Below are 21,671 nucleotides of genomic sequence, written 5' to 3' on the forward strand. Positions count from 1 at the left end.
GACAACCCTATAGGTGGAACAACAATATGAACTAACCAGTACCCCCAGAGCTCATGCCTCTAGCTGCATACATATCAGTAGAGGGCCTAGTTGGCCATCATTGGGAAGAGAGGCCTATTGGTCTTGCAAACTTTATATGCCTCAGTACAGGGGAACGCCAGGGCCAAGAAGTGGAAGTGGGTGGGTAGGGGAGTGGGGGGAGGGTATTGGGGACTTTTGGGATAGCATTGGAAATGTAAATGAAGAAAATAGCTAATAAAAAAATGAAATAAAAAAATCATATCCACAGATAAATGTAGTTCTCACCACTTGTCAAAGACGATTCCTTTGGCAGCAGAGAGAGACCATTACAGAAAGCCACAACTGGTCAAAATACAGAGAACTAACCATGGGCCCCTAACCCAAACTGATAACATCTATCTCTGTTAAAAATCCCTAGGCCTAATGTTATTGCAACACTGTATCATGCTGAACACTGGCAACAACAGCGAACTAAGGTGAAACCTTGTGGGGGGACCCCATCCCTAGGCAAGGACTACAGGGTTAAGAGAGAGAGATGGATGAACCCCCTTATTGGTTACATTTCTTACTTATGAATATTAAAGGAGTCTGTGTTGGGTGAGCTACTGTTTTATTCCAAGGGCCACTGATAATTTTATACTGCATATTTGGTTTATCCTACAAAAACCTCAACAATAAGAGATACAATTTTATGCATTAAGACCAATACTATAGAATGTAGTCAGTATCAATAGTAACAGAAAAGCAATAAATCAATGTAAACCAAAAAAAAAAAAAAAAGAGAGAGAGAGATACAGCTGAAGCTGCTTGCCACATATAGCTACCAGGAGAAAGCGCTAGTCACCTCTTATACTGTTTTTCTCCACACATCCCTCCAAGCTAAATAAAAATGCTGCCATTCCTCCCTGGCTTCATTTTAAAACCACCGCTCTTTCCAGTGCCCTTCTTTTTGTCAGTTTCATCAATGACACCCGTTTGCTTCCAAGCCTCCAGGAAGGCTCTTTCTTCCCAGGCTTTCAGGCACCTGTTGAGCTTTCTCAATTACCCAGCAGTCAAGAGCTTGCCTTCTTCTCAGTGGATGGCAATGGCGAGCACCGGAGGGACCTCTGAGCAAACAACAGAAGCCAGCCTGCAGCAGAAGCCACTTCCTGCCAGCCACTCACCTTCCTTCATGGCGCCCTTCACCGTCCAGTTCAAAACTATAGGGTAAAGGAAGATAGGGTCCTCCGATCCGGATAGTTCAGCTGAGTTGACTATGGTAAAAAAATAAATAAATAATAATAATAATAATAAATAAAAACAAATACAAATGGTTTAGAAAGTTTTTGGTTTTGGTTTTGTTTAAATAGGGGAAATACTCAACTAAAAACTAAAGCATGGACCTTAAAATATCAAATATGTCATATTTTGGAGGGGGAATTTAAAAGTTCAATTACTTTCCTTCCCCATAAAATTTAAGGGGCAACTAACAAGCTCTAGCTGTGACACTAACCCGCCCTCAGGGAGTCACCCTATAAGCCTGCAGCACAGCCACCGGAGCCAGTATGGGTCAAGTTCCACTTTCTTGGTGTTAAGACATGGACTCATTATGTAGCAGCCTCACCTGAAACCTGTGGTCCTCCTGCCTCAGCCTGTGGAGTGCTGTGACTACTTGTAAGCACCACGCATCCCACCTCCATTCAAGCTCTGACCATGACACTTTTGAACTGTGAAATTTGATGGTTGGGGGTAGGATGGAGTGAGGTGGGGTGGGGTGGGTTGGGGTGGGCCAGGGTGGGTTGGGATGGGCCAGGGTGGGCCATTTTTAAAGTCTCTACCTCCTGCCTCTGGAGTTCTTGCCTTTGAGGTGAAGATAAGAGCAATTTCCTTATCTGGTTGTTATACAGATTTTGCACAATTATTTAATGTATTTAAAATGGTGTCTCACACATAGGCGACCCCTACACAAAATCATTGTTATTGTTACTAAATTTACTGTGTAGCTAGTAATAGGTTTTATTGCTTAATAAAATTTTGTTGATATTGGGATAAATAATTCATTTTACATTTTAAGAAATCATACTTTTATGCATATAATTAGATAATTAAAGTTTGCCCTAAAGTAGGTTTACCGATTATGAGAACAATATAACATCAGGCTCAAAAAATCAGCCTGAAACAGACAAGAAGTATGTTGAGAGTGAGAGAAAGCCAACAGAGGTGAGGTGGAACCGAGTGTTCACTCAGTTCCCCAAAGCCCACCCTCGTGGGGAAATGATGAGTAAGTGTTTTTTCTTCTGCAATACTTAGTGTGCTTAAAAACAAACAAACAATTATCAAAAAGTAAATCAAGTTCCCAGGTGACCTTGCAAACTGCAAAGTCCAAAAAGCTGATCATTACATTAACACATCAGTCCACCCTAAAGTTACTCTAGGATGATGACCTGAAATTAGGCTGACCCTTCACCACTACATGTAGGTCAAAGTTCAGGCTATACAACCCTGGGCTTCTCCCTTGCATAGTTGCCTTTAGGGCAGCAACTCCCAAGTCGAGGCCACCCACCCCTCTCAAACACTACTACCAATACGTTTGCTTCCCAGTCAGTTCCCACAACATAAACACATGGTCTGCACTCACTGATAAGTGGATATTAGCCCAAAAGCTCAGAATACCCAAGATCAATTCACAGACCATATGGAACTCAAGAAGAAGGAAGACCAAAGTGTGGATACTTTGACCGTTCTTAGAAGGGGTAACAAAATATTCACAGGAAGAAATACGGAGACAAAGTGTGGAGCAGAGACTGAAGGAAAGGCCATCTAGACACTGCCCTACCTGGGGATCCATCCCATAAACAGTCACCAAACCCAGACACTATTGTGGATGCCAACAAGTACTTGCTGACAGGAGCCCAATATAGCTGTCTCCTGAGAGGCTCTGCCAGAGCCTAACAAATACAGAGGCGGATGCGCACAGCCAACCATTGGACTGAGCATGGGGTCCCCAATGGAGGAGTTAGAGAAAGGACTGAAGGGCTAAAGGGTTTTGCAACCCCATAGGAAGAACAATAATATCAACCAACCAGACCCCCCTCCAGAGCTCCCAGGGACTAAACCACCAACCAAAGGGTACACATGGAGGGACCCATGGCTCCAGCCGCATATGTAGCAGAGGATGGCCTTGTCAGGCATGCATGGGAGGAGAGGCCCATGGTCCTGTGAAGGCTTGATGCCCCAGTATAGGGGAATGCCAGGGCAGAGAGGCAGGAGTAGGTGGGTGGGTGGGGTAATACCCTCATAGAAGCAGGGAGAGGGGGATGGGATAGGGGGCTTAGAGGAGAGGGGGACCAGAAAAGGGAATTTTTGAAATGTAAATAAAGAAGATACCCAATTTAAATTAAAAAAAAAGAAAAGATGTGTTCTGCTACCATGGGCAGGGTCCAGGGATGTCCAGTGTGGGTGGTGTCATCCCTGGGCTGGAGGTCCTGGGTTCTATAAGGAAGCAGGCTGAGCAAGCTATGGGAAACAAGCCAGAGAGCAGCACTGCTCCATGGCCTCTGCCTCAGCTCCTGCCTCCAGGTTCCTGCCCTGTTTGAGTGCCTGTCCTGACTTCCTCCTATGATGAACAACATCATAAATAATGACATTTATTATTATAGAATAATAATAAACAAAATGGAAGTGTAAGCCAAATAAACCCTTTGTTCCCCAAGTTGCTGTTTGACCATGGGGTTTCATCACGGGGATAGTAACCCTGGCTAAGACAATCTGCAAAGAACTATTTGGACCAAAATAACAACAGTGCCAAGGTTAAAAAACAAAAACAAAAACAAAAACAAAAACAAAAACAAAAACAAAAACAAAAACAAAAACAAAAACTCCTCCTCTAAAGCCGGAAGACACAGGCCCAAGTCCAAGTCCAAGTCACCCAGGCAAGCCTGAGCAAATCCCTTATCATTATGAGGCACACCTGTAACATGCAATGAGCAAAGTCCTATTAATAAGGTGTTGATAGGATTAATGGCTTGATGTAGACACAGTGTATAATCCTTAAAGGGTCTAGCAAATACTAATCTCATCTTAATTCCTTCCACAAAATATTTTTTTTTCCTTTTAAGAAACATCATGCTAAACATATACAGGAGGGGGGGGATTACTTTGCTTTGTCGTCTTGAGTAGATGTGTCTCCAACAAGGCCAGCTGTTCATTTATCTTTTCAGGCAGCAGCACCTGCTGTGGCTTCTTGGTTCTTGAAGTTTTCTTAGAACAAACACCCTAGAAACATTGGTAAACATCAAAATGTATTTTAACACGTTAGGGAAATTGTCATTGTCAAATAACTTGCTTTATGTTCTGTTTCTTTTGTTTGGTAGGCAGGACTGTGATCTGTGCGGTTAGCCAACAATAATTAGCAAATTTATAGTCACTGATAGCGCATTCTAGCGAAAAGTGCTAAGAGTTACTTAGAGAGAACCAAAATGGTCCCGTTTCCTGTCCCTCTTTTTTCAGGAATTCCCACGCTAAGCCAGCCCCTTCCAGAACTTGTGATAGAGGTGCTAGTGGGGGGGGGATACATTGTGTGTGTGTGTGTGTGTGTGTGTGTGTGTGTGTGTGTGTGTGTGTGTGTGTGTGTGTGTTTTGGAAAAGTACCCTTTGTAGCCCAGGATGTCCTCAAACCACTAAGTAGCCAAGGATGACTTTGAATTTCTGATCTTCCTCCTCCCACCCGGATTATGAGCATGCCCCCCACCCCTGCCACAGGCGATTTATGCAGAGCTTAAGGGGCTTCAAGCTTGCCAGCAAAGCACTCTACCTACTGTGCTACGTCTCCAGCTGCTGCTCTCCTCCTAATGTAGCTGTCACCTCCAAATATCCTCCAAATAAAATCCCAGCCAGCCAGCCCTCAGGAAGGCATTCCTGTATTCCTTTTTCTCTTCTCTTTCCAGAGGGAGCCCCTTTACAGCCCAGCTCTTTTCTCCACTGCTCCACCTTTCACTAAAACCTAACTGGATCCATAATTAGCAGATTAAGGACTGGCCTGTGTGTGCCCAGGCTCCCCAGCATGGTTTCTCTGTCTGAGATGGAGAATTGACCTGCACTGTCTCCTGTTATCACAAACAAACCCGGCTAAGCCTCTTTATCCTTAGAAGAGGTCTCTAGCGACTCTGGTAATTTCTGCCTCTGACAAATTAGCAGATCCTACAACCTTAGACAGTGGGAAGTGTTCCAAGCTCCTGCTGGACCAGAGGCTCTGAAGAGAACAGTGTGAGACCCACCCATGAAACTGCTAGGGCACAGTGCCTTGAGTCAAGGTCCAGATGACCCAAGGGGCTAGCAGACAGACTGAGCAATTGGTTTTAAAACAACAAACTCAGATGGTCTCCAGCTTAGTCAAAACTTCTCTAGGCAAAGCAAACCCCACATCCTAGTCACCCAAAAGATGCTACAGCTTAAAGTGTCCTCTAGCCAGGACGATTTGGAAACCTTACCAAGCCAACAAATCGTCTTGCTTCTCTATCTCAGCATGGGGCATGGGGGTAATCTAACTCAGGGTGAGAGGTAAGAGGCCAAAAGCCCTTCCTGGTGTGCCCCAGTAACATCTCAAAACCTCACCTACAAACACGTTTAGCCCACAGCATTCCAACAAAAAGCAATAAAACCTAAGTCCCTCTAAGGCCCCTGCATAGGAAGCACATATCAAAAATTACTCTCAAAATTAGCAGCAATTTGGTGTCACTAACTTAGCTACACGTTCAGCAAGTCACTCAGAATAAAACAACTTTGACTCAATGCTTCCTAAAATCCCCCTCTTCCAGGGTCCAAGTAAATGTAGAAAGGTCTAGCCCCATCTACCTTGCATTTAGCGCTTGAAGCGTGAACTATTCAACCTGCTAGCTCCTGACCATATCTTCTCAAATGTTAAAGAAGTTCTTAAAGAAAGCACTTTCCTTAATGTAAAGGTGACAAATTGATGGACTTCTAATGTGTCCATTTAATGATAGTAAATGAAATAACTAAATACATAAAAGAGAGAAACAAAGGAGCTAGAGAAATTACCCAAGGAGCTAAAGAGATCTGCAACCCTATAGGTGGAACAACATTATGAACTAACCAGTACCCCAGAGCTCTTGTCTCTAGCTGCATATGTATCAAAAGATGGCCTAGTCGGCCATCACTGCAAAGAGAGGCCCATTGGACTTGCAAACTTTATATGCCCCAGTACAGGGGAACGCCAGGGCCAAAAAGGGGGAGTGGGTGGGTAGGGGATTGGGGGGGTGGGTATGGGGGACCTTTGGGATAGCATTGAAAATGTAAACGAGGAAAATACCTAAGAAAAAAAAGAAAAAAAAAAGAGAGAAACAAAACAAATTACCTCCTCTGCAGTTTCCTCTTGCTCAATACCAAAAAGAGACCTGCACCCTGATGTGATATCCAGCATCTTTTTCCCATAATTTATAAGCATTATTGCCAGGTCATACTCCTTCCAGGAACGTAGAATCTGATTAAAAATAAGTATTAATTACCTCTGTTGGATGCCTCCCTGCTTCCAAAGGCAATGCATAAGTTTTCATGAATTCAAGTCCCCCTAAGTCTTGTGAGCCTAACAATCCCTCACCATTGTTAAGAAAGCCGGAAGCCTACCTCCAGATTATATAGCTCTAGAATTGAAAGTGTGACTCTGTTATTCTTTAAATAAACACCTGATAACAGCTCCTTATCAATAATGCATTTCCTATATCTCTGGGCTACATAGCTTTATGCTTTATGGTATAGCACTCCACTATTAAGAAACTTTCTACTTTTAAAAGCCATATTAAAATGACTGTTTCTTAAGGTCATAGACCTACACCTTTTATTTTGAGTGTTTGGTCGCTTGCTTGTGTTTTGTTTTGTTTTATTTTGTTTGTTTTGTTTTTAGACAAGGTCTCACGTAGCCCAGGCTGGCATCAAGTTTGCTGTGTGGTTCAGGATAGCCCATCACGCCTGATATCTCTGTCTTTACCTACAAAGGGCTGAGATAATAGATTATCGGCATGTACTACCATGCCCACCTTATCTCAGGTTGCTTTCTGTGGGAAATGGCACAATTCCTGACCATATGATGACTTGAATGCCGAGGGTTGGGCAGAGTCTCTGAAAAGCTGAGAGGAAGTATCTTAGTTAGGGTTTTACTGCTGTGAACAGACACCATGACCAAGGCAACTCTTAGAAGGATGACATTTAATTGGGTCTGGCTTACAGGTTCAGAGGTTCAGTCCATTATCATTACAGTGGGAAGCATGAAAGCATCAAGGCAGGCATGGTGCAGGAGAAAATGAAAGTTCTACATCTTCATCTGAAGACCACTAGGAGAAGACTGGCTTCCAGGAAGCTTGGATGAGGGTCTTAAAGCCGACACCCACAATGACACACTTCCTCCAACAAGGCCACACCTACTCCAACAAGGCCACACCTCCTAACGGTGCCACTCCCTGGGCCAAGCACATTCAAACCACCACAGGAAGCACCCATTGACTCTTCAATCTCCATCCTTCTCATTCATACTGCCCAGCAGTTACTCTTTGACCTTCACAGTCTGGCCTTTGTTCACTTTTCACCTGTAATCTTCCAACACCACGTTGTTTCTTTTTTTTTTTTTCAATTTTTTATTAGATATTTTCTTCATTTACATTTCAAATGCTATCCCGTTAGTCCCCTATACCCTCTTCCCGCCCTGCTCCCCTACCCACCCATTCCCACTTCTTGGCCCTGGCGTTCCCCTGTACTGGGGCATATAAAGTTTTCAAGACCAAGGGGCCTCTCTTCCCAATGATGGCCGACTAGGCCATCTTCTGCTACATATGCAGCTAGAGACACGAGCTCTGGGGGTGCTGATTAGTTCATATTGTTGTTCCACCTATAGGGTTGCAAACCCCTTTAGCTCCTTGGGTACTTTCTCTGCTCCTCCATTGGGGGCCCTGTGTTACATCCAATAGATGACTGTGAGCATCCACTTCTGTATTTGCCAGGCACTAGCTAGCCTCACAGGAAACAGCTATATCAGGGTCCTTTCAGCAAAATCTTGCTGGCATATGCAATAGTGTCTGCCTTTGGTGGCTGATTATGGGATGGATACCCAGGTGGGGTAGTCTCTGGATGGCCCATCCTTTTATCTTAGCCCCAAACTTTGTCTCTGCAACTCCTTCCATGGGTGTTTTGTTCCATATTCTAAGAAGGAATGAAGTATCCACACTTAGGTCTTCCTTCTTCTTGATTTTCTTGTGTTTTGCAATTGTATCTTGGGTATTCTAAGTTTCTGGGCTAATATCCACTTATCAGTGAGTTCATATCTAGTGATTTCTTTTGTGATTGGGTTACCTCACTAAGGATGATATCCTCCAGATACATCCATTTGCCCAAGAATTTCACAAATTCATTATTTTTAATAGCTGAGTAGTACTCCATTGTGTAAATGTACCACATTTTCTGTATTCATTCCTCTGTTGAGGGACATCTGGGTTCTTTCCAGCTTCTGGCTATTATAAATAAGGCTGCTATGAACATAGTGGAGCATGTGTCCTTATTACCAGTTGGAACATCTTCTGGGTATATGCCCAGGAGAGGTATTGCTGGATCTTCTGGTAGTACTATGTCCAGTTTTCTGAGGAACCACCAGACTGACTTCCAGAGTGGTTGTACAGGCTTGCAATCCCACCAGCAATAGAGGAGTGTTCCTCTTTCTCCACATCCTCGACAGCATCTGCTGTCACCTGAATGTTTGATCTTAGCCATTCTGACTGGTGTGAGGTGGAATCTCAGGTCAACACCACGTTCTTACTGAGCAGAGCATAATCCTGACACCTCCACGTTCCGGAACCAGCACCTATCTTGTGTTTCTCAGTGGCTGGATATATTTCCTAGTATAGCTGCCTTCCCTTATTTCCACAGCTTTGTTCTACCTTATCATTACAATCCTGGTTCTCCCATCAACCGTGAGAAAAGATTTCATGGCCAGTAATCTGATTTGCGTACTGCCCACCATAGTGACTCAGTGAAGGAACACATTCATAGCAAACCCCTAGGGGCCGCTAAGTCTAAATATGTTTGCATGAATCTGGCATGTGTGGACACACTTTGTGAAGATGGTTCTTATTTTGGATACATAATCACTGCTACTTCACACATGGAGAAGGACTTAGAAATAATAAGTGACTAGCGAGACCTGCTGAGACCTAGTCAGTACTAAGAAGCAGACATGATCCTGCAGGCATAAGACAATGTATTCTAAAGAAACAATGCATTGTGAGAAGGGTGTAGCAAGTACATGGTGGCAGTGCGAGGCCCTAAAGGTATTGAATGCCTCGCATAACAGTTATATCTCATGACAAGATGTACGTGAGATGCTTGGTCATGAACTGTCTTTACTGGACACGTGTAGCTGCCAACTCTGACCAAAGAATCTTCACTCTACCATAAATGAACACCATCACTGAAAAGCCACAGCCAGACACAATGCAGGGAGCAACAGATTGGGAGGAATCCAGCCGTGATAGAGGCATCTATACCACAGCTCCTGCATCTGTGTCTCAGGAAACATTGAGGAGGAGGGAGCAGAAAGATTAAGAGCCAGGGTGCCGGGAAGTCCACTGTGAAACCATCTCTGCTAGAAATGGCTGCATAAACAAGAACAGAACAATGGTGAAATCAATAGACATGCTAACATGGAAGGGATCCCACCCCCAGGCAAAGAACTACAGACAGCTAAGCTAATAAGTGCTGAGGGAGGGTTTGCCTCTCCTAGGGGATGAGCCCCCTTCTTGGTTGTCCAATACAAAGCGGTCAGCCCTAAAACCAAACACATATGACATACATACAGTAAAAATTGGCTCAGCCAGATGGTTGCATTTGTACGTTTGGGCAAGCACATACAGACACATAGCTATGGCAATAATCAAAGAGGAGGCTACCAGTTGGAGAGTTGGAGGGACATAGAAGTTGGAGGACTTTGGAGAGGTGGAAGGAGGAGGGACAGGAGGAGAGTGAGGTAATTGTGTCGTAATTTAGAATGTATGGGTGTGTATATGAACAGGACCAAGCACTGCCATCTGAAAACAGATCCAGGCTGACGTGTGCTCTGCACTCTACCAAAGCTGCCCGCCCTGTGCTTTCATTTGGCTTAGACAGAGATGTGCAACCTCTTGTCTAAATATATTAGGAGGAAACAATAAATAAGAATTGTTTTTTTCTGACGACAAGAAAAACAGAGGGCTGATTCTATTCAACATGCCAAATAATGGACAGAAACGCTCCTGTACGACAAATGTTTACCACTGACAACTTTAAAATGATGAAAAAAGAAAAAAAAATGTGAGATGACAAATCTCAGGGGTGGCACCTCATTTGGAACGGCAGTAACTTGGGGGAAGGGAGGAATTCTGTTGCTTAAATTAAAAAGGCTGAGCTCTCTGAAGAGAATTGGGTTTTGTTTTTGTTTTTGTTTTTCAGAAGAGAAACAGTGTTCCTTGACTGAATTTCACATGTGCTAAGGGAAAATCTACAACTGCTTGTATCGCATGATACAAGCACATGAACACCTAAATTCTGGGATTCAGAGATAGCCCATGACTTGGGAACTCTAGGCCAGAGAAAAGGAAATTTCTAGAATGGCAATTGCCCAATATACCAGCTGGGGAAAAACACAGCTCAAGTGTCAAGTCCTGATGCATAGTCTTTTTCAGGTTCAGAATGTCTTCAGGGGCACTTCTGGTATGACATAACTTCATCATGGAACCAGCATCCTCCACCATCTTCCACAGCTGTTGTCTCTGGAACCCACTCCTATTTACCCTTCCTCACTGTGAGCAGGCGATCTGCAGGGACCTCCTTCCACATCTTCATCCTCCCCCACCCCCCCCAGACTCCCTCCACATTAAATTAAAATGTTTTAGATAACCGGATAATCAGGGTTTATTATGTTTGTCCTTAACAGAAGCCTTGCTATTGGAAAGTCACCTGATACCTTGAAATAGTTTCTTCATTGGGGTGGAACCTGGCAGTGGTCTCTTTAAGGAAGGTGTCTGGCTGTGCTCAGTGTTATGAAGAAGCGCACAAACTGCCCCTCCCCGAAAGGCCAAGCAGGTGAACATTCTCTAAAGACAGTAGTGAGGGTTTGGAGAGAGAGTTCAATGGTTAAAAGCAATGGTTCTTGCAGAGGACCAGCTTCAGTTCCAGCATCCAAATGGCAACTCACAACCATTGTAACTCCAGCTCTGGGTAATTCAACATCTTCTGACTTCCAAGGACATCCGGTGTGCACACGTGCACGCACACGCACACAATGCCATACATGCAGGCAAAACACCCATACACATAAAATAGGATTTAAACATCTAAAATAATAATAGTAGTAATAATAATAATAAATAGAAAGGCAGCAGGGCACTCTAGGCCCAGCACAACACTAATGAATCAGGCAGCATAAATAGCAACTCGGATCTTTGACCACGCTATATGAGGGCAGGTGTTGCCAGTGTTTACAGCAGGTGACGGTGACAGAAGAATACTGCAGGAAGTCTGAGGAGGTGTGAGGGGTCGGGGGGCGGGGGGGAGAATGACAGACAGGTGGAGGGCTTCATCAGGTTCCTGCCCTGGCTAGTGTTTGGAAGCAAGAGCTGCTCCTTGCAGTAAGTGCACCTTTGTGACTTTCGGGTAGCTCTTTCCTTCTCTCTCAGCAGCCTGACAGAGGCAGCACCCTAACTTGCTTCACCTTTGGTCCACAAAGACCACCCCCCTCTGTTGTCAAACATATTTCTCCTCTTGTGAGCTCTGGGACCACAGGACCTTTGGGGGAGCACTTCTTTGAATGTTCTTCAAGCCTTAGAATTGAATCTATCCAGAGTACATCAGTTTCTTCTTCACTACACAGAAAAAATATGCCCCGTCTGGGGTCAACGGAAGTTATTGTGCTTACCCAGCTGACCAGAAAATATAGCTGGATACTAACGCAGGCTCTGCCTTTGTGTCCCTTATCCCTAACCAGCTTCCTGATTCTGCTCATAAAGAACTCTCAAACCTATCTGTCCCCTCTGCCTCTCACATACTCTGCTTCGGTAGATGTCACTGCCTCGGGTCTTAACACCTTCAAATTACAAGCTGTCCTGAAACCTGAATCATTTCTTTCTCTAAAATCCAGGTCCCATTTTACCATCCCTGGGTTTGGAAGCTCTCAAAGGATGCTCTTGGATCCCAGAGGATGGCTGTTCTTCACCTACAACCCGGCTCACTGCTGTACCTTTAAAGCAGCTCGGATCTTTGACCACGCCCTACAAGAGTAAAGATTCTCCTTTTCATGAACTGCTATAAAACAGAGCAAAACAAAAACTGCATACTTTCTGGAGTAATCAGTGGTTGAAATCACATGCCCATACTCGACAGGCAGTTTCCCATTTTGATCTTTGCCTTTAACTTGGCTTATAACTTCTTGCCGTCAAAGTGTTGCAGCTACAGCTAGCAATACTTTTCCTTATCTGTCCCCATTGCTGAAGAAGGTGACCCCTGTCTCCTAGGCCATGCAGCCTTCCTGGGATCCAGCTGCAGGTTATTGAGGTGGGAGGGAGGGATCTGGCTTGACTTCAGATGTACAGTCACCTACACCAGGGTCCCCCACTCTGAAAGCCATGAAAGAACAGAGTCTCCGTGGTCAATCAAATTACTACCCTTGTAATACACTCCTCTGTCAGCTGAACCCTCTAATCTATTCCACCGATCAATTTGCCCACAAGGTCGTTAATACCATTTTTACTAAGATGGCTTTGTGGTGAATTTTCATAGCTATTGAAAATGTTTAAATGATTCTAGAGAAAACCCATGGTAATTGCAATTAAAATTGCATTAAATTTGAGTGTTATTTTAGGAAAGACTTATATTTCTGTCACAGCCTATCTTCCTTTGTGTACAGGAACTTGGTGTGGTGTGCCATATGCTCAGATTTTAATGTGTATCCTTGGCAAGATTTCAGTGCTTTTATGCAGGTTCACTGACACTTCGCAGAGTTTTAAATAGTACAGTCTGCTCCCTTTATTCCTAATGCTTCCTTACATAAACTAAAGCTATCACTCATATCTGCTTAATATATATACCCACTTGATATAGTCGCCTTCCTATAATTCTAATTGTTCCTTACAAGATCTTTGAGTCCCCGACAATTACAAATAAGCTACATTTTTTTCCTCTCTATTATTCTAAAGGCATTTCAAATCCATGTCTAGCGCACAAGAGGGAACCCCTGAAAATAATGACTCCCTGTTAAAAGTCCTTCCTGGCCTGGTTTTTAAGGAAATGGCTTCAGAAGTTTGCCATTTAGTATGATATTTGCTTTAAAATTTAGGTAAATGCCCTTATCATTATTCAGTAGCTCCCTCTCATTCCGAACTCACCAGCAATTTTCTTAGGAAAGGTTGCTTAAGTGTTATCAAATGTCTTTGTGGCATTTTTCACACAATCTTATTTTTCTTCAATTTGCTGTTATAAAAAAAAAGTTCAGACTTTACTTTCATTTCAGACTCTTTCCCTTTTTGTGGTGCTGAGAATCACCAAGAGGGAAGCCATGGTCTCTCACGACTGGCATGGAGCCTGTCCCGAGACTGGAATGTAACAGTTCTGAAGCCTTCCGACTGCAGGGGGACGTCAACCCAGGACGGCCACAGGACAGTGCATAGTGCCCGTCTTGTCTCTGGCTAATGTTTGTGGACTGCTTTCCCTCGGGTGAGGATCACCATCTCGCTCCGTCACTTTTGTCAGTAGGTATTTGCCCATCACCACTGTCCTCTTGAAGATGTATCTCTTGGAGTGCTGTCTGTGTTAGAACCTGCATTTCAAGCCCTCCTGGAAGCCTGTCTTCTAAGGCCATCCACTTGGTAACATGGTTAAGACTTATTTCAATGCTTCACCTTTAAAAAGGAACGCTCTCACTCTTCCTTGCTTCTTACTTTGGTTTAATTAGTCCCCTCCCAGCCTGGCACAACCTGGCACAACCTCGGTTTCTTCTTCTTGAATTCATTCTTTCTCTCCCCCTCCCTCCCTCCTACTTCATTCTTTTTCCTCTCTGTACACTTAGAAGCCCCATTATGCTATAAAGTTCTGCTCACAGTGACACATTCTCAAGTTATCTTTGTGTGTGTGTGTGTGTGTGTGTGTGTGTGTGTGTGTGTCCTGTCAGAGAAAACAGCAGCGTTAAGCTACACGCACTTCCTGCCACAATCATAATTTTGCACAACCATGGTGTGAGAAGTACCTGTTAACACTCCCTCAGCCCCTCCTCAGCTACAATGGAAGCTTTAGTTCTGGGTTACTACTAAGTTTGTCTTTCAAGGACAACTCTTGTCTTTCAAGACACCCTGCTTAGCATCTGTATTACAAAGTCCAATTCATTCCCTCACCCTCTGTTTACTTTTAATACTGCATATATTGAGAGACTCCTATTATTCCTCTCTTTTGTCTCCCTCTATCTCAGGACTTCGGCTTGGAATCAATTGTCATTTGATAAAGTGTTTCCTCGAGTGTCTTCCCCAGATAAGTGCACGGGCACAATGCTCTGCAAACACTTGTACTTTGAAAGTGTCTATTTTTGCTCGAACCAATGAATGGTATCTTTCTCGGTTATTAGTTCTGGGACCTCGAGCCTTATCCTTCAAACAGCATTTTAGTATTCTACCTTCTAGTGTTGCTATGTTGGGAGCCGGTTGAGTCCCCTTGTATTGCAAGGAGCCTGTTCTTCAGTACTGGAGACTTTACAGCTTGTCCTCAACCATCAACTTCAAACAGGTCACCATCACCTCTTCACATGAGTGTCCCTACCTTAATCCTGCCTGGGACTCAGGGAGCCTTTTACTGCTCCATCTGTTTCTTTCTCAAACCCAGACTTCTGGTGTTTTCATGTGATGACTGCTGGGTTTGCCTTCTGAATGTATTTACCATTTCTGAGCAGTTCTACACTGAGGTATTTTTAGATTTGACTCACAATCTGTTGCAATGATCTTTATCACATCTGTTTGTTACAGAGGCTTGGTATCTTGTATCATTAATTTGGTTGGTTGGTTGGTTGGTTGGTTGGTTGGTTGGTTGCATACCAGCTGACTGTCTGTTCTTTCTTTCAAGTTTTCTTTGCCTCCTTGGTCCCAACTCATCTCTGGTCTTTCCCAACATAGTAAAGAGTCAATGATATAAATATTCATAGGTTCAGCTTAATCTTCCTCCCTTTCTACTTTAAAAAAATGAATATACATTCTACTTTCCCATCCTGCCTACTCTGCTGTAAGATGAAACTGATCGTGGGCTTCCATGACTGCCGATTGTTCCAGGCTTTCCCATCTAAGGCAAGCCTACCCACAAAATCTCTCCTGTAACACATTGTTTTGTTTTGTTTTGTTTTGCTTATGCCATTTAAAGCTTCACAGAATTACTTGTGTGTGTGTGTGTCTGTGTCTGTGTGTCTGTGTGTGTGTGTGTCTGTGTGTGTCTGTGTGTGTGTGTGTATGTGTGTTGTCTTCCCCCACTAAAGCATAAGCTCACCAGACAGAACTGGGCTGTTACCTTGATTACTTATTTCTTTGACGAATTGTAATTGCTATAGATTAAGTTTGTCTTAAAACCCAACAACCTAACCCCATACCAACCAAAATTACACATAATTTTACCTGTGTGGACTCAGCGGGCACTTGAGTCTGGACCTCTCGCTTAATGACTATCAAGTGGGGCCTTCCCCAGGCTTCCCACAGTCCTGTGTGTGTGTCACCATTTACTATTCATTACTGGAGCTGGAGAGCTGTGCTCCTCCATGTGGCTCTATCTTTGGGTATATACCAAACACCCCTAACAGAACCTAACTAAGTAATCAGTGATTATAATTACTAATTACACCAGTCTTGTACCCTGAGAGTATACCTAGCCTCTCCTTCCTTTCATGGTTGCCCTTATTTTTTACATTCTGATATCATAAAAGCATACCCCTCATTCACTGGTTCAACTGGCTGGTTTTGTGTGTCAACTTCACACAAGCTAGAGCCATCAAAGAGAAAGGAGTCTCCGTTGATGAAATGCCTCCATGAGATCCAGCTGTAAGGCATTTTCTCAATTAGTGATCAAGGTGGGAGGACCTAGCCCATCCATAGTGGATGGTGCCATCCATGGACTGGTGTCCTGGGTTCTATAAGAAAGCAAGTTGAGCAAACTGTGGTGAGCAAGCCAGTGAGCAGCATCCCTCCATGGCCTCTGCATCAGCTCCTGCCTCCTGCTTCCTGCCTTGCTTGAGCTCCTGCTCTGACTTCCTTTGATGATGAACAGCGATGTTGAAGTATAAGCTGAATGAACCCTTTTCTCCCCAACTTGCTTCTTGGTCATGATGTTTGTGCAGGAATAGAAACCCTGACTAAGACACTGATTAACCCTTTAACTGTAATGCCACTACTATGCCTGGGTTTTGGTTTGGGCGTGGGGCGGGGGTTGTTTTTGTTTTGTTTTGTTTTGTTTTGTTTTGTTTTGACAAGGTCTCATTATGTCGCTCTGGTTGCCTTGGAACTCACTCTGTAATACTGGGCTGACCTTGAACTCACAGAGATCTACCCTCCTCTGCCACCCAATTACCATCACTCAAGGTGTGGTCACCCACACCCACACCCCTCTCTGGGGGTGCTGGTGTTTCATAAGAATTACTTTTAATTACAAGTTAGTGCAGATGACCTCTGAGACCAGAAGAGGGCGCTGGATCCTGGCGGGTGACTTTCTCACTCAGGACCAATCCTAAATTATAATGATACTAAGACAAACGATGAGATAAATAAATACCTTTGTCATGTAGAAGATGCAGCAAGCTATCATGTGCTGTATACTTTCAAAGCTGGAGATATTTTTCTTTGAGTGAATAATACTTGGTATTCCTTGCAAAACCACAATACATTTTATCAAGATCTAAAAGTAAAAACCAGAAGCACAATGATTTTTATGGCAAAATATCATCTTATTTAGTATATGATGTAGTATGTGAATCATATCAGCCTTAAGCTATGAAGGCAATATGGCTTCAGCTACAAAGCTGCAGTCAGTAATTATTGATAACATATTCATCAGGTATGAAGGAATATACAGAGATAAAATGGACATATCCAACTTTGAGATGATCATCGTCTTTATAAACTTGGAAACTGGTGAAGAATACAAAATAAATATGCAAATAACTGTAAAGCAATGCTTATTTTTCTCAAGCACTGTAAAAGACAGAGAAGCCAAATGCCTCATGGACCCAAAATACTACAGGTTTCATCTATGCTTATGGGGACCTTGGCAAAGGACAAAGATCAGGCTGCTGTGACTTAGTATGGATGGGTAAAGGCACTTGAGATGATAGTCCCTCTAAGATTAAAGCTGAGTAGTCACACCACTGAATAGCAATTAAGACTGGGGTTTGCCTCATTGCCTGGCTTCACAGAGTGAGTTCCTGGGTTTGATCTGGAACCAGACTGTTGGACTGGGTCTCAGTCCTGCTGCACAGGCCGGAGCAATGCTGTTGTCAAAGCAGCAGAGCTGAGATCAGGGTGAGCCCTTCACCACCCCGATGATCCCCAAGAACAAGTTAAGACGTGTATGTTTGTTCTTCCGAGCTGCTTCAAGCCACCGTTCTGGCGATATTTTATTATCCTGATACATTGGTGAGGATGCTCAATGCTTGCTTAGTTCCTCCCTTCTGTGTTAACTTGTCCTCTGTCTCCATTGCATGCCACATCCCCAAATCGTGCTAACTACCCTAGTCATTTCTCAAAGCTCATACGTGTGTGTGTGTGTGTGTGTGTGTGTGTGTGTGTGTGTGTGTGTGTGTGCACGAACACATAGATGTACCCAGGGAGGAAGTTGCTACCATTTCACAAAATAGCATTTACATATACTTGTCTGAACTTGTATCTTTTTCCTTCAACAGTCCCTCACAGAAAGTACTTCCAAATTCACAGGGACAGCCCTAATTTGTGTTGTTAATGGCTACATATTACCATCTGGCCTGGACCAAGAATAACCACTGCTCTTATATTGAATAGCTCATGGCTAATGTTTTAGGTCTAGCATGGCTATTGTTTCTCTTCACTGACCTTGCCTCCTCCAAACAGTACAGGAAACACCCCGTATATGCTAAGGTGCCTAACACCAGCAGCAGCTAAAGCCCTGCTTTGAGAAGGTCCATGAAGCAACTGCCTTGAGACCACAGTGCACATCCCAAGGCAATGACCATTACGGCTATCTGTGATACCAAATGCCCTAGAGGGAAAACACAGGGACCTAGGATACAAAGGGTAGTGGGAACCCCATCATTCATCCAAGTCGTTCTTTTATTCTGTGTCACACTTACAGTATGGCACCTCTGTCAAATAAATGTATCTTTTTTTATTTTTATTAAACTTGCATTCTATTAAATAAAGTACCAGTAGAAGAATTACTGTATCTGATATATTTGGTTTTAATTTTGCTTGGAGCTAGATTTAATTTAATTAAAATTAAAGTGGCTTTATCAAAACCCAGGAGCTTCTAACATTTCACATTTCACTGCCTCTGTGTCAGAATGCCATTGCTCTTGTGTGTTCTCACCAGCAATGGGACTTAAAGATCTTACACTATGAATCCAATGTATGTTCCCAGAAATACTTGATACTCAAGCATCTTAGCATAGAGTGGATTCGGTTTTCTGTGAACTAGCTATTTAGACCCTGTGTCCATTTACCTGACAGCATGCAAGGCTTCTTTGACTTTGAGTATAGTCTTCCCAGGATTTCCTATGGGCTTGATCCTGCTCCTTTGTCTCACGAGGTTTGTTGTTTTTACAAGTTCTATCATAATTGGGAAGATTTTCCCCAAACCCTGGCTACATATGTCATCGCCTGCATTTATTGGTTTCTTTTTCCCCTAAGTTTTGCTATATTTGACTTGCAATCCTTAAGCAGGGTTGGAGAGTCTTACATAGTACACAGAGAGATCAGATTCTGCTGTCTTTCAGCTGAATAACAAGGTGTCTCACTATTATTTATCCAAAATGTCTGCTCTTCTGCCTTTGAATGGGAACGAAAACTGTGCTGCCGAGATGGTGACTTCCTCGGGCTGCTCAGTAAGCGCATCCTTGGGACAGATTTAGTGATGTGTGTTGAAAATATGCTTCTGGATCTATAGCAACAAGAATATGGAAGCTGGAAGAACTCTTAAAACTGAGACATGACCATTGCCAGTGTTTAAGGCCACTGATGGGCCTGCGTGTTTTCAAAGAAACACTCTTTGTTAGGACAGTTTCCACTGAACTCCTGAAGTTTCACACTTCTCCTTGGCCCATCTGTCCTTTACAGAGGCTATGCTGCTCCTCCCCATGTGGAATCACCGAGTTGTCTTCCACACATACCTTCCATGGAGGCTGGGGGACACCCTTACCTGGATGACAGGTACCAAGACGATGTTGTGGTAGATAATGGGTGCGAGGAGCCCGTAGCACTGGGTCACTGCTTGGAGGGCGAAGTTGGCGTCATTGAGGAAGTTGCTGAGCTCCAGAGCTACTAGCACATTCTCACACTCCACCAGTCTAGCGACCTGCGCAGACACAGACGGGGGACACGAGAAGCGCTTGTTACTCAGGCTGAGTGTCAGGCGCTCAACCCCATATGTCGTCAAGGAGCAGAGAGGGGAAGGGATGTTAACCCTCTGGCTCAACAACATGAGGGATGATATAAAGACAGTCTGAATCTAGAAAGGACTCTCTACCTCTCTCTTAATGCTACTTGTGCATAGCATATTCCTGGAACAAACTCCAGCTTGTTTTATAAGACAATACGAAAGCCACTAAAGACAGAAAATGTACCCAGTGTCTTTATTGGCAAGACAAAAAAAAAATGGGGGAGGGCTGTATTTTAATTTCAGAAAAAAAACTCATTTAAAAAAAAACAAATTGTGGTGAACAATAATTAAAATGTAATATACCAATAATATTGCACCCCCCCTTGATTAACAGAGTCTAATTTCGCTTCTTAATTTGTTGGAAAATGGAATGTTTTCCGCGAGCCAGATTAATAGTTCTATTTACATTCTCACTAACTAAATAGAGATGATGAAGAATGCAGACTTAGGAGTTGTGATATCAATGTCTTGTAAAAGGATAGCAACCCTCTCTTCCCCTTCCACCTTGCTCCTGGGGAAAAAGTTTGTTCTTTTCTATGTGTATCCACGTCACTCACAGGAGAGGCTGTGCAAACATCAACTGGAAATTTCTATACAGCAGCTTTTACAGGAATGGTGGTTTCTGGTGCTGACACTCACAGAAGCACTTATCAAATGGCTTTGCTTTCAGACTGGGTTTGGCAGAGGAAAAAACCGAACACAACGCAGAGAGGGTGTTCAACACAGGTGGGTGGCTTTGAGAACCTGAGCTCTGAGGACAGTGAACTGGACTGGAGAAGAGTCATTTTCCTGGCATAGGCCTTGAGTAACAAACTATCAGTTCATTAATCAATGGGCAAATTGAAAAGGTTAAAAAAGAAAAAAAAAAGGAGTAAGAAAGTACATGCCTGAAGCTTCCGTATCTAGTGACAGAGTCAGAACAAAGATGCACACGCTGGAGTAAGACCTTTGTTAAACTCGGAACACTGTGGGCTATGGGCTGAACAGAGCCAGGTAGAGAAGCCCTGGAAGCCCACCGCTAGAAGAACAGTTAACTCCCTGCCTCTGTGTAAGCATGCAATTTCTTACTGTAAAAGGACATCCAAGTTAAGGCACACCAGCGCGAGAACCCCTCTAGGAAAAGGGACGTTTTAAAGAAGGCAGGTGGCTGAACAGTATAATAACATGCTAATCTCTGCTTATTTTTCAAAAGCACAGAAAGCATGCAAAAATGAGGCCACCGTGTTCTTAGAGGTGGTGGGACCACACGAGTGTTTCACTGTCCACGCTGTACAGGTTTGAATTTTGAAGAATACACTGATCTTGTACACAGAGGGGAGATACAAATTGAGAACTATGAGACCTGCCTGGAATATAAAATAATACGGAATCCTCAGCCACACCCTCTTGGTCCCTTCACTGGGAAGGATACAAGATCCCAAGGGAATCTGTTCTTGAAGCGTGGAGAAGCAGAGAGGGCGGAGCCACTTGGTCTTCGTGCAGGGCATTCACTTACTTGCTGGGCGGGGAAAATCTCGTTGCCTTTAATATTATCACAGAAGAGATTCTCTTCTTTAATTTTAATGTCACTCATCACAAAGATATTTCTGAGGAAAAGGTACAAGAGGATCGAAGAAGTGTCTGCCAAGATGTTGGAATGAAGCCTGCAGCAGAAGGAGCCAGTATTAAGTGAGGCGCTGTGAACTGACTGGCTGAGTGCGTCTACTCAACCTGTTTGTTCCTCCAATCCTCATCGCCTGCACAATGACCCTGGCAGTGATGGCAGTACCAGAAACAGCCCTTCTTGGGTGTCCACTTAAGTGGAAAACCAAAGGCAAGTTCACAGCCAAGACAGTGAAGCACCTGGGGTGTCTGGCTGCCAGTTTGTAAGCATGACCAGAGGCAAACCGCTCCTATATGAGTACAAGGTTCAGTTCTATCACCATGATGCGGTTACGGTGAGTCGGGTTGGAGAACAGGCTTGGGGGCCCAGCACAGGAACTCTGTAAAGATGGGGA

At 43.7% G+C, this 21,671-nt stretch overlaps 1 protein-coding gene across 9 annotated transcripts in view; it reads right to left on the reverse strand.

Moving 5' to 3' along the window:
• Window positions 1–21,671, reverse strand: part of Cfap54 (cilia and flagella associated protein 54) — a 307,879-nt gene that overhangs the window by 202,192 nt on the left and 84,016 nt on the right. For all 9 annotated transcript variants that reach the window (NM_001347060.2, XM_011243636.3, XM_011243638.2 and 6 more), the window contains 6 exons: window positions 21,170–21,317; window positions 19,435–19,590; window positions 16,822–16,944; window positions 6,374–6,499; window positions 4,158–4,275; window positions 1,185–1,274 (listed from right to left, as the gene is read on the reverse strand). In NM_001347060.2, the coding sequence (NP_001333989.1) occupies window positions 1,185–1,274; window positions 4,158–4,275; window positions 6,374–6,499; window positions 16,822–16,944; window positions 19,435–19,590; window positions 21,170–21,317 (761 nt within the window). The remainder of the gene's footprint in view (window positions 1–1,184; window positions 1,275–4,157; window positions 4,276–6,373; window positions 6,500–16,821; window positions 16,945–19,434; window positions 19,591–21,169; window positions 21,318–21,671) is intronic.

The sequence above is a fragment of the Mus musculus genome, chromosome 10, assembly GCF_000001635.26.
Source record: "Mus musculus strain C57BL/6J chromosome 10, GRCm38.p6 C57BL/6J".
NCBI lineage: Eukaryota > Metazoa > Chordata > Mammalia > Rodentia > Muridae > Mus > Mus musculus.